The 17,344-nt window shown below is 44.9% G+C and overlaps 1 protein-coding gene across 1 annotated transcript in view; it reads right to left on the bottom strand.

Moving 5' to 3' along the window:
* Positions 1 to 567: 567 nt before the first annotated feature.
* Positions 568 to 17,344, bottom strand: part of ERBB4 (erb-b2 receptor tyrosine kinase 4) — a 416,956-nt gene continuing 400,179 nt past the window's right edge. Inside the window, exons 26-28 of the mRNA XM_075511224.1 lie at positions 5,991 to 6,038; positions 4,704 to 4,995; positions 568 to 2,187 (exon numbers count right to left, since the gene is read on the bottom strand). Coding sequence (XP_075367339.1) covers positions 1,751 to 2,187; positions 4,704 to 4,995; positions 5,991 to 6,038 — 777 coding nt within the window. The 3' untranslated portion in view covers positions 568 to 1,750. The remainder of the gene's footprint in view (positions 2,188 to 4,703; positions 4,996 to 5,990; positions 6,039 to 17,344) is intronic.

Here is a 17,344-nt window from a genome sequence, read left to right as displayed (position 1 = left end):
GGCGTGTCGGGAGCAAGCCATCGGTGTCTCTGGCCTTTGCGCCTCCCTTGCCAGCTCCATCTGCCTCGGGTTGCTAAAAACGTCCAGAACTCTGGCTGAAAGATATTTCCAAAGAGGAGCAGGCTGGGGGGTGGGGTGTCTACCTAAAAATTGAGGTTGATGAAAGCAGAACTAAGTGCAAGGAGACTGACTCATACTTATTTACATTTTTGACGGAAAGCTCTGAGAGTCATGCACATTTTGACTTCTCAAACCTCATGTGCACCGTCTTCTGTGCCAGAGTCATCCTCCTTTTAGAAAAAAGTATTCCGGACTGTGCTGCAAGACATTTGTCTCCTCCGGTCCCTTTCAGGGCTTGCTCTGCTGTCCTTCGCATGGCAGCAGTAAGAGCTGGTTGCTCTGTCACTGTATTCTCTGAAGCAGTCAATGCAACGGCCTCTCAGAACTGGTGGACATTGTTCCAAAGACTTGATTTGCTTCATTTTGGCATTTCCACAGTCATCCTTTACATATAATTAATTTTTTTTTAATTTAAAATTATTATTTTGTATTTTGCTGGTCACTTCCATATTGCTTCATTCAAAATCCAGAAAACAGTTCAAATAAAATCGGAGCTTAAGTGCAAACTAACTTTCCAGTGAACTGCTATGTGCGTTTTCTCCAGTCCAGCGTCTGTCTTCCAGTTTAAAGGACCCTTCCCACCACCACCCCACAGAACAGCAGCAGACTTCAGGACCCCTATCAAACTCTCCAGTTCTCCATCTTGTCCTCAGTGTTGCCTGACAGCATCCCCAACTCCCTTCGTGATCACAAAGAAGAAAAAGAGGGAAGAATTTGTTTGGATCTTTTTATGTATCTATAGTCAGCAGGTATAAAACAGGAAAGCAAAGCTTTTTGCATACAAATCTTGGTTTCTTGGCCTGTCTTAGCTTCAAAAGGAACATGTTGGAGGTGTGGTTTTGTTACTCTCTTCTGAAAGGGTTTTTGTGTTTAAAGTGTTTGTCATGTTGGCACATATACAAAAATGGTTGTGTCATGTACCAGTTCTGAGCTGGAGTCTCTGCGGTTAGGAATTGGCACAAAATCATGGTGTGGCTCAGAAAAAGGGTTTAGCCGTATATTAGAGTCACATCATCATTTCTTGGAAAGCCACGATGAAGATCTGAACGATTATGAAAAGCCAGGTTAGCCATTTTCAGTTGCTGGGATAGAAAGTGTTAGAGAAAGAAATTGGATTCTCACTCTCAATTACTATGCTATCACACATGATATAAAAATTGTCCATTTTTCCCCCTAATGGAAACTGCACTGCGATTTCCAGGAATGCTGTACAGACTCTCATCAGTTCCTGCTGAAAGAAAAAGCCTCTCTGTGGCTTCCCTACAGTGTCTGGGTTGAATCACTGAGAACTAGCTCGACAGCAGGCAACACTGCCACTGGCCTTTACTGGTACTGTCTGGCTTCTCTGACCATCCGACCCTCCGGATCTGCGGAAAGTGAGAAATGCCAGGTTGTACACGCCTTCTTTCAGTCTCTTTCCTTCCTTCCAGGTTCCCAACCCAATCTGCAAATGACTCCAAGCCATTCTTTCACTTGGAAATATCAAAAATGAGTCAACTGGCAAGAAGAGGAAGCTCATGGGAGAAAGAAAGGGAGGGAGGGAGGGGAGAGAGAGAGAAAAGGAGAGCGAGAAAGAAAGAGTGAGGCAGCTAGAAGGGGTTGCCTTTCCACTTCCGTAAGACCACGGTCACTACACCACCGTATTTCGGTGTCTGTAGGGCGGCGGGGGCAGCACAGTGCCAGGCTTCAGGGAGAACTCGGAGAGGTATTCAGGATTCTCTGCCACAATGGGCCGGATCCGTCCATTCTGTTTGTAAAAGTATTTTGTGCTGTACTCTTGCAGGTAGTCCGGGTGCTGGAGGGTGCTTCGTGGGGGCAGGCTGTGATTCCAGTAGTCTGGGTTGTCAAAGGCCTTCTTGGCTTTCTCCGGCAAATTGTTCTTCAGGTACTCGGCATTTTCCAAGGTGTTTGCAAAAGTGTTGAGGTACAATGGCTCATTCACGTACTCATCCTCTGCTTTGGGCTGCCCGTTTGGAGCGTTGTGATACTCTGGGTTGTCCACAGCTTGGAGATCTCCATTCTTTCGTCGGGAAACAAATGGGTTCTCTTCCACTGGGTTCAGGTAATCTAAGGAAAGATTAAAAATAAATCAGCAAAGAGAGGGAGTAATCCATCTATGTAGCAAGCATCACGTGCGAGTTACTACCAGGCTGTACCAGAAGCAGTACTTGGACTTCTGCATCCTTCCACCCCAGCAAAGCTGGAAACTAAGCTACAGCTCTCGCTGAGCCATAGCCCGTGTGCCTTGTTTGATCCTGAACTTCCTCTCCGAGTATGACCTACAGAGCCGAACATGCCGAGCGGCTTCTGCCTCTGCTGCTGACTCGCTCGGCAACCTTGGACATACCAGTCGAACCCTCTGTTTCGCAGTCCTTCCATCCAGAAACTCTATAGAAATCTTAGTTAAGCCTCTCTGCACAAAAACCATTCCCAAGGGCTAACTTCTAAGACAGCTTCATTTCTATCAGAACAATTTGCCTGATTAAAAACCTTCCATCCCTGAAGGACAAAGGGCCTCGAAGCATTATGAAAAAAAATGATTCAAATGAGCCCTGGAAGGAGTACGAGAGTCTTACATCAGCTCCAAAACAGGACCTGGAGCAGCTTACAGTTGCTTCAAATCACCTTCTGTGGCTTAACACCACAAAAAATTGTAGCTGAACTGCAGAAAGGTTTTAAGGCTTGCATGGAAAGCTAGAGAGGGGGTGGGAAGAGACATATAAAGAGACTGGCTGTCCTAGGTTAAAAACGCACGCTTAGTAAGCTCCCTCCCACGGTCACACACAGGTGACTGAGCCACAGAGCAATGGATTCGTTGGGTGTCATGTCCTGCCTTGGTCTGTGTATAACGAGGTCTTGCTGCAAAACACAAAGCCCATCGGCCAGGGCAGGAAGGAGATTGCTGACACTGCAAGCGGGCTGCAAAGGAAATGGCTCGGAGGTGGGCCGGGGACAAAAGGAACTGGGGGTGGGACCCCTGCAGCCAGATAGTCAAAAGCATCCAGTTCGTTCAAGGCTGAACATGATCAGATCAAACTCATTTCCAGTATTAATTCTGCCTTTCATCTCACAGCCTGGAGGTTCCCTACAAAACCTCTACAAAACTAATGGCAGGGTCTCCAAGCCACTGCCATTAGTGAGGGATGACCTCTCAGCCTGCCTGTGCCGCACAGCGATGCTAACACATGATCTCCATCTCCAGTAGCATGGCTCTGGTCATGGGCTCTAGAGACACTCGCACACAGAGTCCTGCCCGCAAGGAAACAGGCCCTGCAGCCACAGAGTGGCTGTGGTCCTCACTTCAACTCCGGTTTTATCCAGGAAGGGGCCAAAACCATTATATGCAAAAGTTCAAGACTTAGCGAGTACCTTTGACCACATAGCTAAAACTTTGCTGAATCTGAGAGGTGGAACAGGCACATGTGCCCGCACCAAGAGCACAGGGAAAGTATTTTTTTTTTTAAGCAATGACAACCAAGCAGTGCATTGATTTGAGTCCCCAGCTGACAGAGCGCGCGCAGCATCGTGGCCACGCTGTGGCATCCCTGCATCTGTGCGCAGTGAGACAGGAAGGAGGTGCTTTCTCCTGAGCTGCTAGTACTGCATCCCCGAGGGCTCAGGTAGCACCTGTGAAGCGTTAAGCTCCTGCAGAACTCTGAGGCTCCCCAGGGCAAACCTGAAGATAGGCGTGGGCTCTCACTGAAGCAAACCCACGGCATCAAATCTCTTCTTGCAAGGGCTGCTGCTGAAGAGTAGGCTGCTGCTGACGAGCACGCTCCCACAATTGCTACTGCCGTGGGTCAAGCCCCAGGACTCCCTCCATTTCCACCACGTAACACAAAGGGTAAGCAGCTTCCAAATTCTCAAGCAAACCCAGTAGTTACTTGACATTTACATTTGCATTAATTAATTTCTTTAAAGCTAATGCAAAGGTTTGAAAGCAAATTACTAATGACACATCCCCTTACATCTAAAGGACTGCTGTCGCTATTTAAAAAGGAAGAAACGAATGATGGCAAACTGGGAAGCGTAGCACTCTGAGCTGGCACAGATCTAGGCAAACTTCACCTTGCAGCGGTGGTCTCTCTGAAGCACATCTCATTCTTTCAATCCTAAACTTCTCTTGGGTACAAAATGCCAACTGTGTGTATTGGTTCTATGGTATGTTCGACATGACATTTACCCAGCACAATGCCATGAAGATAAAGATCAATAAACAAAGCAAAGCCTAGTCTCCTATGGCTGGCCAAAGATAGATCCTTTTCTTGGAAGTAACTGAAGATTTGTGTTTGGATGAGAATGAAGTTTGGGTTTTTTCATTCCTCTCTCTTGTTATTTCCCAGAAAGAAAAGTTAAAGGGGGAATTACCAAACTTGACATTCTGGCACATTTGAGCTTTTCTAAGTAGCAAATTAAGCAAAGAAAAATGAATCCCCATGCAAAGAAATATTAACCAAGTCAGAATGTTTCAGCCTTGCTGGGTTATTCAATAAAGCCGTTTTTGGTGAAAAGCTGCTGATGTAGACAAAGAGAGAATGCAGTTAGACTAGAGCAGGAGCTTCTCTGGAAAGACAATGTTTTACCTGTTTTAGGTTTGTCTCGCATCGGCGTCATGTACCCGTCCTCATCCAGCTCTCCCCGGATGACCCGCTCGGGTATGAAGACCGTGGGATCAGCACTGTACCTCTGGGTGCTGCTGTCCTCTTTCGCCAGGGTTGCCACTTGTTTTCGTAGTGTGCCATTACAGCAAGTATCTTCAAAGATCTCTGCTGTGGCCCCTTGAGCGACTGGGGCTTCTGGTATTATGCAGCCAGGAGCTCTGTACGGCATCGGCACTTCTGCAGCATAGCCACCATCTCTATACACAAACTGGTTCTGTTGAAAAAGAAAAGGCAGCATGAGAAAGGAGGCTCCGAAGGGAGAGAAGATTCAACAGCAAGTCATCTCTGCGGCTCCTGTGCCTTTCCTGCCACACTTGCTCAATGATGCACTTCACCGGGCAGGTGAAGCCTTGTCCATCCTGCAGACTACTGTGCTTCCAGCGCTGCGGATCGGCAGCAGCACAGGCTCTGCTGTGGACTGCCAAAGCATCTGTCTGCCCGGTGGTGCTGAGCCAGCTTCCCCTCCCGGGGAGGCACCATCGGTGCAGCAAGGGGAGTAGGGAAGCAAGCTGGCTGCTCAGGGCTAGAAATAGGGCAGGAAAACTTGTCTCCTCCCTAGACACGTGGAGGTTGAATATACACAGCTGCAAGAGGCAAACACTTCTCCTCTTCTATTACTTTGGCAATCTCCCCTGATTTCTGAACAAAACCCTTAAACCTCATGTTAGGGAAATCTCCTTCTGCAAAGGGGACTGGGCATAGAGGACATTATTATCTCTGAACTCTGTTTATTCCTGGAGGGCCTACTTTTAGGGTGTCCTGCAGTGACTATCACACGGTCACCCAAACCCTATGTAATTCCATCAGGTAGTGCATTTCGGGCTGGTGAAACTGTGTTTGTATGGGTACCTCAACTCAATGGTTCAGCTCAACCTACCATTTTGCTTGTCAGCAAAGGTGTGCAAGGAAATTTCAACATCATGACCTATAAACAGGAAGGAAAAATGTACAGATTCATCCAAGCCTGTTACCTAAATGCTTTTTCAAGAAAAGTTGGCAGTTGGCAGAATTTTGGGTGTAGGTCCATAGAGCTTGCACACAAATCCAGGCTGAGTGTAGAGACCCTGACTATTTGATGGCTTCCATGCACACTTCATTCACTGTTCGCTTTTGGGCCATTTATGTAGGAAAAAGGGGTTTGAAACAGAAAATACGTAGCGAAGGAAGGAGGAAAACCTAAAGGATGAAGGTTGAATGTGAAATACTTACTCCTGACATAGGGGTGTAGGCAGGAGGAGGGCTGTGTCCAATTTCACTCTAATAGGAAAGAAAAATGGAATGATGGATACATAATAAGAGGTCACATGAATGAAACAAGTCACATGAGCTGTATGAGCTAATGGGGAGAAACATGCACATCAGTTAGATTTCCTAAGGGAATCTAAAAGTCAAAGAATTCAATCATGGCAAATGTCTCACCAACACCAACAAGCCGTGTCCCTCACCAGTCTTAGGGAGGGCTACTGAGTTCCTCTTGCTGGGTAAGGGAACATAAGGGTAAGTTCCTCTTGCTGCCATGTAACACCTGCTGACAGCTGTATATCCTGCAAATGTCTCGTGTCTAATTTTTGGAAAGGCAGATTGCACAGAAAGAATGACAGGCGGTGCACTCAACTTCAGAGGAAATACAGGGCAGGAGAAGTGCAGAAAGCATCTAGCTCCAAAGCAAGGCTTCCTTTCCTAGGGACAAAGCAGGAGAGGGATAACCGGGAGGGCAGGATGGTGCAGGACTGTCATTAGACTGTCACAGCGAGTTTAAGTATCACAGGGAAAACAGTCCCTTGGCTTTGGTAAACCCAAACAGCACAGCAGCTGCTGGATTTCAAAACTCCAACATGCCATGTGGTCCTGCCCTCAACATATACCACCCTTCTAATGTCACCTCTGTATCACAGGCTAAGGGGTTTTACTGAGAAGTCTAGAGGCCGTACATCAAAGTATCCATGCAGAGATCTTCATTTTGATATTGGTTTCTGGAACCATCTTACACTGCCCTGTGGACCTTGAACTGCTGTAACATCACCAGCACAGTGGCTGCAGTTATACTTATTACTGCTACTCAAAACCGGCCTGTTTTTCATAGAGGAAATGCTGACGTTTGGAGGAAAATAAAAATAAAACAAAGAACCCTTTATTTTTCATGTGTTTTTCTACTGCCAAAATGTTATTTTTGAGACTACAAGTTCAGTTCTTCATAATTATTTTGTTTCCCATTTTGTTTCAAAAACTTTATTGTATTTCCCTTATCTCCTAGCTGGGGGAAAGAAAAAGTCAGGGTTTGAAAAAAGACGGTCTAAACTTGAGATAAATTAGAAGGAAAACCCCACCACCTCAGGAAAGAAGTCTAACCTCCCTGAGAACACTCCACTTCAGAAGATATCCTATTCATCAAAATCTGTTTCAAAAACATATCCACACCAAGAAACATACCAAAATTAAAAGGAAAGACAACGTGCATCCTCACATAGTAAGGACTGGATGTACTACAGTCAATCTTTCCCTTATGAACTTCTTGCCAAAACATCAGGATGGAGATGATGGTTCTGTCAAATATATTACTTTATAAAGGAATGTTTTGTGTTTAAGCGAAATACCTGCATCCGGAAAAACCTTAAAAACAAACGTAAACTTTTTTAAAATGCATGCTGCCTGTCTGAAGACCCTTTTCTGGTGATCAAAAATATGCCCATTTCCTCCTATTTGAAATATCTCCACAGCCATTTTGTTACTCAGATCTAGCACCTCGTGTTTGAGGTGATTTACATGTGCTGATGAGCTTGAGCACAGTTAGAGATACCCTCTTCTCCATCCCCAAGAAAATTCATCCCTATTTAGCCAAGTTATGACCTAAAAAAGCCTCCAGGTTGCAAATCACAGAAGTGCAGGAAAACCTTTGTTAGCTGAATTGTCTATCTCCACCATCCATTAGCAAGGCTTGAGCAGGACTCCGTAGTTGTTTTTCCCTGGGGAAACTAGGTGCTGGGAGGAAACACAGGAGAGGATCTATCCCATGGTCTCAGTGACCCCCCGTCAGTGGGGAGGAGGAGGAGGAAACGCAGTCTGAGCAGACTGCAAAGGAGTTAAGAGGCCTGCAAGGAAAGCGGTGCTGGAGGAGCTGGCAGCAGGGATGGTCAGGAGCCAGGAACGGTGGCTTGCAAAGGAACAGAGGACAATGGCAAGTGAGGAGACTGTGGGGCGCAGGGAGGGAGAAAGGGCTGGCATGTGACAGGAGGCTGAGTAGGAAGGGAGAGATGGTAATAAGACCTAAACATGACAGGGACAAACAGGAGGCACAAGGACAAAAGATCATCTGAAAGCACTGAAACAGCAGCTTCTCTAGAGGCTGGAGCTGAACTTGAATCTCCTCTGCTGTCAGCAAATCGCTCTCAAATCAAATGGCCAAATGCAGGCCTGGTTCAGCTGGTGCAGAGGGAGCCGAGCAGTCGCCGGTCCACCCGTAGCGCAAGCGGCAGAGCCCTGCCCTGTGCAGCCAGCGGGAGCTGCGAGGGCTCTGTGCACGGGTAGTAAGGCTGGGGGAGGAGGGGCTGAGACACCGCTGAAGTCTAGGCCAACCGTGACTGATTTCACTAAGCATTCCCAAAGAGCTTGTTATGTTTGAAAAGCAGAGCTTAAACTTAAGCCCTAGGCCTGGGAGCAGCTTTGGCGTCTCTGACCCAGCTGTGGCTGCTGACAGCCAGAGAAGCGAGGACGATGCCAACTGCAAAGAAAGTGCCATCTAAGGCAGCACAGAAAGAGATGGCAGAGGGCTTGGCTGGATCAGCCTGGGAACTTCAGTGCTGTCCCATCGGTGCATGGTCTCTCTTTTATTCAAGACAAGTGTACGTGCATCCAGAAGAACAGCAGCCAAGAAAGGTTCACAAACAGGGAAGGAAAAACCAAAGTCAGCAGTTGCCTGGCTGAGATGATCACGCTTGAGAGAGAAGATCATAACAGAAGAGGGAACAGAAGACACTTTACCAGAGATTACTTTTTTTTTTTAAGGGAGCAGACATCAAGGTCCTCAATACACATCTGGATACAGACTATGCAGCAAGCTTGTAACTTGGCAGTCTTCTGCAAGAGGCTTGTTTGGGACAACTAGGAAGGTCCCTTTAAACAGGGAACACTGTGGAAACCAGAGATGCACTGATTGCGGAGGTCAGATCCTCTCTGAACCCCCTCACCTTTCTTTTGTACCACAGATTTACTGTCACCTTCTAATGACACATGGACAGCTTACGACCCAGAATGTGTTAGACAAATGGATAAAAAACATCCCCTGGGCCTGCCAGATGCTACTTTGAAGTCCTACTGATGGCTACAGGATATTGCACTGCAGGAGACTTAATCTCCCTTCTCTGTGCCCTCTCATCTTGTGTTTACTAGAATTCAGGGATGCTTTCTGCATACTCCAAAGACAGAGAAGGAAAGACTGAAGACAGCTAAGTAGTAAACTATGGCCCATGGAGGGTGGTGAAGATTTAGGCAAACTGATGATTACAGGTAGGATCCAGAGAAGAAATACAAAGTGGTGACTACAGAGAGTCAACTCTTAACAGCGAGGAACCCAAAGCTCTGCTGGGAATCTTCTACCTCCTTGTAAAGCTTCCCAGCTTCCTTCCCTCCTGCCTGCAGGCTGTGAGACTCCAAAGAGGGGGTTTGCTTCTTTTAGTTTCCAGCCCTCCAGACTGTACGAGAGTGAAAAGAGCTGTAGCAATACTGTGTTAGTATTACATGCAGGGGATTGGAGTTTGCTGCTGCTTGTTTTCCACAGACACTAAACCAGTGACCGTAACCACTCCTTTTCTCTTCGGTACTACACTGTGCTGTATTACATACCTTTAATTTACATCCTTCTGTTTTCACAGAGGCACTCCCATGAATTCCAGCTTGTGGTTCATTGATTCTGGATGAATAACGGGAGAGCTGTCTTGAACTACTTTTAGTTCACAGCCCACAGTGATCTCTTAAGGGTAACTTAGCAAAGCAAGGCTTTTGTCAACAGGCTACACTCCTCTGCCAGAAAACGTTTAGATGATTAGCAACTTAGAAAAATACTGTTCTAGGATGGCCACATTATCTCTCCGTGGGCATGCTTTGCTCCACCCTCATCACAAAAGGCTAAACCCACCATCCTATCTTTAGATCTTCTTGGCCGTGACTCTAACATTTAAATACATACTATGCAACTGTAACAACATAATAACAGGCCCCCTTAGAATAGCCCTGTCCCAAGATGTCAGGAGAGAATGGATTAGCATTAATGCATTTATTGCTGTTTTTCCTGACAAGACCCTTCCCAGTCAGTGACCTGTCAACTAAGATCACGGTAATGGTATTTTCTTCATGCCTCCCCTTTAGCTCTGTACTAAACATAGCTGTCCTGCAACACCCTTAACACAGAACCTTACAGCTTGGCTCTTCTCCAAACCACTGGTGTCTGCACACTTTTTAAATTCTTTACTGTTTTTCCCCATGAGTTAATACCCTGTGGCCACTGTTCCAAAAAAAGGAGGCAAAGCAAACAGCTGTGGTGCCAATTAGTGGGGCTGAAAATGTGACATAATTGTTTAAATGTCTTCAAATTGCCTGCTAATTGCAATGTGATGTCATCATTTTGTAGGCTTCCAAGATAAGTACTGAAGGCCCCCACCAACTCTTCTTGGTCAGGACATGAATCACACTGCGAGCAGAAAATACATTTGGACCTTACCAAGTAGAACTTAAATAGCTTGATTTGTATGTGTAATCCAATTTACTTTGTTGATTTTTTTTTTTGGTTGTTGTTTTTGCATCTTAAATACTATCTTGAAAAAACGAGCTGATGTTCCTTTACTGAGAAGATCTAGGTTTTTGGATTTCTGATCCTGAAATTCTGACCTGAATGATCAAGATCTCTAGCTTGTTGAGATGGACAGAGACTTCAGAGGCTGGTTGCTCAAAGACCTCCCTACCTAAACCTACTTAAAAAGTCTCAACTTGCATACAAAAAAAAAAAAAAAAAAAAAAAAAAAAAATTAATCAATAATCACCCCCTTTTGATAGTGTAATATGCATTTTATCCATTAGCTCTGGAGTGCACACATCCATTGGCATTTAAACTCTAAGCATCCTCCAGAAGGAGCCTAGCCTTTTTAACTGCCCATGAGCAGCCCTAACCAGAAATGCCCGAGATTTCATTCTTTATACCACATGATTGAATTTTAGGCACAAACATGACATCAGGGAGAAAAGATAAAAAACAAGCAAATGTCCCCTAAAGCCTTTTTAGAGGCCTTTTGGTACTAAATACTAGTGACATATCAGCTATTATAACCGCTAACGTTTGTGTAAAATGAGCCTTGATAAAAGAGAGGTAAATAACACTTTTGTGAATATTGGCTTGTGTTATTGCTTTCTATTCATTAATTTCATTTTCCAATTCCTTGCTTCTAAAATCTCCCAAAGGTAAATATCTCCTCCTTTATAGCAGGGACATAATATTTTCTGGCTGCATGTTAAACTGTAATGAAATCAAAGCCTTGTTGGGTCCTGCTGCTCATCTTTACGTAGTTGTGTGACTATGCCTCTGCCTTGACTCTTTTCATTTGAGTCTAGTGTCATGCCTGGAGTACGGCACCCAGAGCTCTGTTCCTCCCCCTGCCTGCGCTACAGCTCATCCCAGGCCAGCCCTGCGGTGACCACAGCTGCCTTCGAAGGTGCACCCACAGCAGACTTCAGGTGGAAGAAATGCTGAAGGTACTCAGTGATGTGATGCTGCTGTGGGATTATGGGTGGTACAGGACTATCACCAAACAGAAAATACACAAAACTTTATTTTACAGCATGATCCAGTACCCCCATGGTTTGCTTGCTAGCACAGCCTCCCAACAGCATCCTCGCTGCTGCAGAACTGGTTTTCCTTGTCACCCACCGAGATGTGCACACACATTTGATAGGGTTGCATAATTATTACTGTTTCTTGTTCTTAAGCAGCCTGCTAAGCTCATGGGACTGAAAGATTTTTCTTTACTAAAGGCAAGGCTCTGCCAGCATCAATGTACACACACACACACACGTACGTTTGAGCCCACTCTGATACTGCTCCTATCCACATGAAAACCCAATTCTCTTTCACTCTCCTTCTGCTCTCGTACGCAAAAAGCACCAAACCATAAAGCAGGAGTAAAACACCCCCACCTTCTCCCTGGGATGCTCCTCGCACGTCCTGTTCAGGGTGTCTCATGGTCCGTGCTTCAGGCAACTCAGTGATCATCTGTTCTGATCAAGCTCTGCAACACTTCCTTGGACCAGTTCAGTCCTGGGCTGTGTGCCCCCAGAAATAACTCACTTTCCTCCTTCCCCTAGAAACTGTTTACCTGATTTGAAACCAAGTCAGTATCCAGGCTCGAGTCACCAAACCACAGCCTCCTAGCATACCAGGCTGAGCAGATCTTGCTGCATGCACCAAGATTTCAGCAGCTCTCTGGGAAGGACAGCTGATTTATGCGAGTGGATCTGAATAATACGTTTGGGATGCTCTGGTGGGGCTGCAGGCAGAGCACACAACACTGTCCCACCAGCCCCGAGCAAACTCCAGCTACATTTCAAGGGAGCAGTCTGGTATTTACAACTGATCTGAACTGAAATTCAAATAGGAAAGACCACCCCAGGAGAGCAGCCACCTCTGCTCAGGAGCAGTCCTGCTTCCCTCTGACCACAGAGCTAACAGCTTACTCTGCCCTGCTTCAGAGAGCCCGCAGTAAACATGTCTGAGATGAGAATCAAAGGAAAGAAAAAATCTCATGTACCATGAGATTGCTGTGTAACGTTAAACAGAAATGAAATGCTGTTTGTACAGGAATAGCTAGAAGTCTTTGCAGACCTCTGGAGATTTCTGGTCCTAGCCCCTGCTCAGAGCAGGGCCCTATACAAAAAGAAAGGATTAGATGCCCCCTGGGCCGTTCTAGTTAAAGCATATCCGTCCCTACAGCTCGCAGCACCTGACACAAGTCTGGCATTCCTCGTGCTCTCTCTTCTGCTCAGCCTGGGCTCCTGACCCTACTTAAGAAAACTCCATTCCCCACTGGGCACTTTCCTCTAGGACTATGAAGAAAACTTCCCATTGGCATCACTGCCAAGCGTCACGGCTTGGTACTAGGTATGGGTCATTGCTGGCACCCTGTATCATTTCAGCACACAGAAAAACCATCATAGCATACTGGAGATGTACATCCACTGAAACTGGTTTGGGGTATCTGTGTGTGTGTCTCTTACATCACCTATTTCAGGCACACAAACAGTAATGTGGCCCACCTGAGTTAATGTAGCAAGACAGGGCATATATTTTTCCAGTGAGAGGAAAGGGGAGCCTATTATTCAACAACAAAAATAAAAGGTAGGAATAATATACACAGGTTGTGGACAATAGCTATGCAACAATTTAGAAGGCCCTCAGTTCAACGGCCACAAAGTTCCATGGGGGACTGATGAATCCTTATTGGAAATCACGAAGCCCCAGTCCCTTTTCCAGCATTACCCTTTCTCACAATGTGTGTTAACGTTTTAACTTGAATGTTGATACACGGGTATAGAAAAGAGTGTAAGCACCATCCTGTGTTAGCTATAGCGTTTGCTGCAGTCTCTGATGACTGCTCCTTCCACAATGAAGACACAAAACATCCAGTTTAGATCAGTGAGGGGGGAAAAATAAATAGAAGAAACAAGGAAAAAGCCTTTTCTGCATGTGAGTTTTTTCTGCACATAAGTTTTTTCTGGTCGCCATTTGTCAGAAGAGAGGTGAGATCTGCAGGCAGCCTGAGCTCTAACTCAGTTCACACCGGCTGCCTGAATCATCTGAATGTGCCACATCACGTCCTGGCAGTATGGTGGGTTTAAGACATCCCTGAACTTGTTCAATACCAGTAGGGACGTTTCACTGGTGACCTGGGTTCAGGTCAGTACTGACTTACTTCATAGCTTCAGATAAGTCATTTAAACTTTCTCTTGCACAATTTTCTCTCCTAACAGCTGTCTGTTTTCAGACTTATAAACTCTTTTAGAGCAGTCCATATGCAGTGGGATGCCCAAACCTGAATACAGCCTTCTAGAAGCAATGTAGTCTGGACTGTGAACAGTAAATGGCATATACCACAAACAAAACATGCCTAATAATCTTGGCATAGTGGTACAGGAAACAACGTACCTAAATACTGCACAGAATATTTCCTGTTCTGCTACTGGAAAACACCAGACATACACCATATATTTTCAGTCTAACACTTCACCAAGTAGAGGAGTCAAAGATTGCAAGAAGACCAATGAAAATAACCTGTTAAAGAGATGCCCGATGTCGCAACAAAACTCAGTATCCAGGCACACTGACAGCAAAATGTAGGCGAAATGCTCTTCCATAACACTCATCTCCTATACCTGGGCTGGGAATAAAAGCATTCTCCTGCTGTATGGCATCAAACTCTCCCCGGAAACCGCCCTGTCCTCCAGACCTCAGAAACCTTCATCCTTCCAACTTCAGAACGGCTAGCAAGCAGACTTCAGCTGGCACAATATGCAATTTGATCTAAGCATGACACAAGAATGAAGATGCAAGAATTGCTTTTCCCTATTATTTTGTATTAATGCACCGTGAGTGTCAAACAGACAGGAGAGCAGGAAGAGAGGCAGCTTGCATGTGTCTATCCCTTTCAATCTCTTTTACTCCCATATCATTCCTGTCACCCATGACTAGCTTTCTGTCACTCCTTTTTTAATACACTCTCGAAGACATTTTACAGTAAACGGCACCTTCTAACACTGGGCCAATTCCCCACAGTAAACGGCACCTTCTAACACTGGGCCAATTCCCCACAGTTTGGAAGAGACAACATACCATTTCCTAGCTACTCCAACAATTCCCTGGGGGAGAGAAGGGTCAAGGCGCTGCTCCTGCTCATATGCTGTAGCATCTGTCCAAAACACAGGAGCAGCAGCAGCTCTTTTTCTGTACAAACCTCGAGCTTCAAATCCCAAAACAGGGAAAGGATGGGGAATGGGACCAAAACCACAACACGGTCATGATTTGTGATTGCGACATGGCAGACAAAAAAAAAGGCACAAAAGAAAGTTGATGAGCAACACTCGGAGCAGCAGCCCCCTCCTATGCCGCACGCTGCATTGCCATCTTCCCCAGTCTGTTTTATACAGTAATCAAAGGATATTCTGAGCCTCTCAAAATGCCATCAACCCTCATTGAGAATGAAATAGAGCACATCTCCACTGAAGCCTTTACAGCAGTAATCATTACAGCATGCTGGCCTGAACAGGGAGCTCTTACAGACAAAGATGGGTTTTAAAAATAAAATAAAAAAGCCTTCCTAAAATCTGAATAGAAACTTGATGATAATCTCCCAATTTTATTATGCAAGGGGGAAAAGAAACCCATAATTGTGCACTCTTGGTCTCTTATAGCAAAGAATAGGCTTCTTGATGAAATGCTGAGTTGATTTAGAGCAGGGCTGAGGTTCTGGTGGCAATAATAGGCTAAAAGAAATAACCATCCAGCTGATTTGGATAAAATAATCATTTTTTAACATTCTAAATCTAAACTTCATCTGTGCCTCCTCCCACTTCTTCCCACCGCATCTTTTGGAGAGTCTTTTTATAGCTTCGAGAATTTTTTTTCCCTCCCCTACCACAGCATTTAACAAGACAGACAGACTCTTTACTCTGGCTAACAAAGGGCATTTTAGGCTGTGCTGGCATTTATCCCCATTGCACGTATGTTTAGAAAGTACAGTATTTGGCACAGGATGCTCCAGCGTCCTCCTGCCACCTTACGCTCGAAGCATTATCACAGGAGTCCCACTGCCATGGGACACTGTGGACGGCGCTCTCCGGCTTGTGAGCCCCAACCTTCACGGGCAGACGGGTGCTTGAATGACGACTCCTTGGAGCCCTGCCAGGTGCATTTCCAAATCACAGCCCCTTGTATTTTCAGGTGCTTTTCTTATTTTAAGAAAATCACAAATATCATTCCTCAGAAACAGACATTTTTCACTAACAATTTCTGTTTCAAATCTAGTCACTGAAGGAAAATTTTCTCCCAGCTCTCATAATTATTTCCTGACTCTTAGTCCACTCTTCCATCTACTGAATTATGTAGAGTTGTTTAGCTTGCTGTTTTCCAAGAATGCCTCATCAGTGCAGTGTAGAAATATTTATTACTTACTCTCTTTATATCTATTGACTTTTTTTCTTTTCAGGAGAGAAAAGAAAATGGATCAGCTGTGAGCTCTCTTGACTGTTAACACAGCCAGCAGCTATTCATGGATTAAGCAGATGCTGCCTGATTTTAAACCAGTTTATACTAAAGCTCAAGAAATTTACATGTCATGCGTCAAGGTTTGAAGCCATATACAGCTACAGACTCTTCCACTGATACCACTGAACGCTAACTTGCAGTAGGTCTCGCCACGAAGTCCTGTGAGCTGGTGATTTGTAATTAAATATGTATTAAATTTGTAGAAACCAAAATGCCATCCAACACTTTCGCAAAGTCTGACTCTCAATCTATATGCCTGAATTCAGGAGCCTGAATGTGACAGAAAACAGCTAACACATTAAAAAATTCCTGGTTTAAGGCACTTGACCTGCAAAACCATGAAGCAATTTGACAAGTTGGTCCCGATAATCTATTCAGGATGAGAAGGGCTTACTCCTTGAGAAACACCACTGATTTCAGCTGGCCTGGTTGCAAAGCAAGAGACTAATTGCCATAAAGCACTTCCAAAGAATTCTCTCTGGTGAGCCGGGCATCACCTATTCTGTTTGCGTCCTCCATATGAATTTTCTTCCTTTTCCCTCTGGCAAACTTGGCAAATTTTAAAAAGGTGTTTCAACACTCATATTCTAAATATACATATTTTGTGAGAAGCTTTCCTTTTTCATGTAAATTATTAAGACTGAAATAATTTTTCATGTCATGTTTTTTACAGTGTATTTTTGCATGTTTATTCTTCCTACTTCATTCACCCTGAGTAATGAAATTAGGCTGCTAGTATCAGTCTGGGTTCACCTCCTGCTTTTCATGGACAAAGATGGCCTTGTGCTATCTACATTTCCAACAAAGACTAGAAACAGACACAGAAGAATTTCCCAGAATTAAAAAGTTACAGTAGGTGAAATATTTGTGATGGTTGACTAGATACCAACAAAACACTTAACAGCTACTGAGAACTGCTTAATGTAAAAGGCAGAGCAGAACAGAAGGGAGCCTCCTACCACCACGATGTCATTAAAACTTAGGGAAGCAGAAAATGGGAATCTGAGATCTTGAAAGAGAGCTTGGTGGGACTTCCAGAATTACTCTGAAGGTTTGATGGCAGCAACTGCAGTATCCAGCACACTGTTGCCTACTAGGAAAATACACAAAATGTAGTATTTTATGAAAGACATACAGAATGGATTCATACAAACTTTCCTAACTAATCAAGCAGTTTTTCAAGAAGCAAGAGAGCTAATATAGAGATAGCGTCAGTGTAATCTCCTGAAACGTTATGAAACCCTTTGATACAACGTCTAGTTAA

This window comes from Mycteria americana, chromosome 9 (genome assembly GCF_035582795.1).
Source record: "Mycteria americana isolate JAX WOST 10 ecotype Jacksonville Zoo and Gardens chromosome 9, USCA_MyAme_1.0, whole genome shotgun sequence".
In the NCBI taxonomy this organism is placed as follows: Eukaryota; Metazoa; Chordata; class Aves; order Ciconiiformes; family Ciconiidae; genus Mycteria; species Mycteria americana.
Note: the sequence above shows the minus strand (reverse complement) of the source record. Positions and strands in the feature narration are given on the sequence as shown.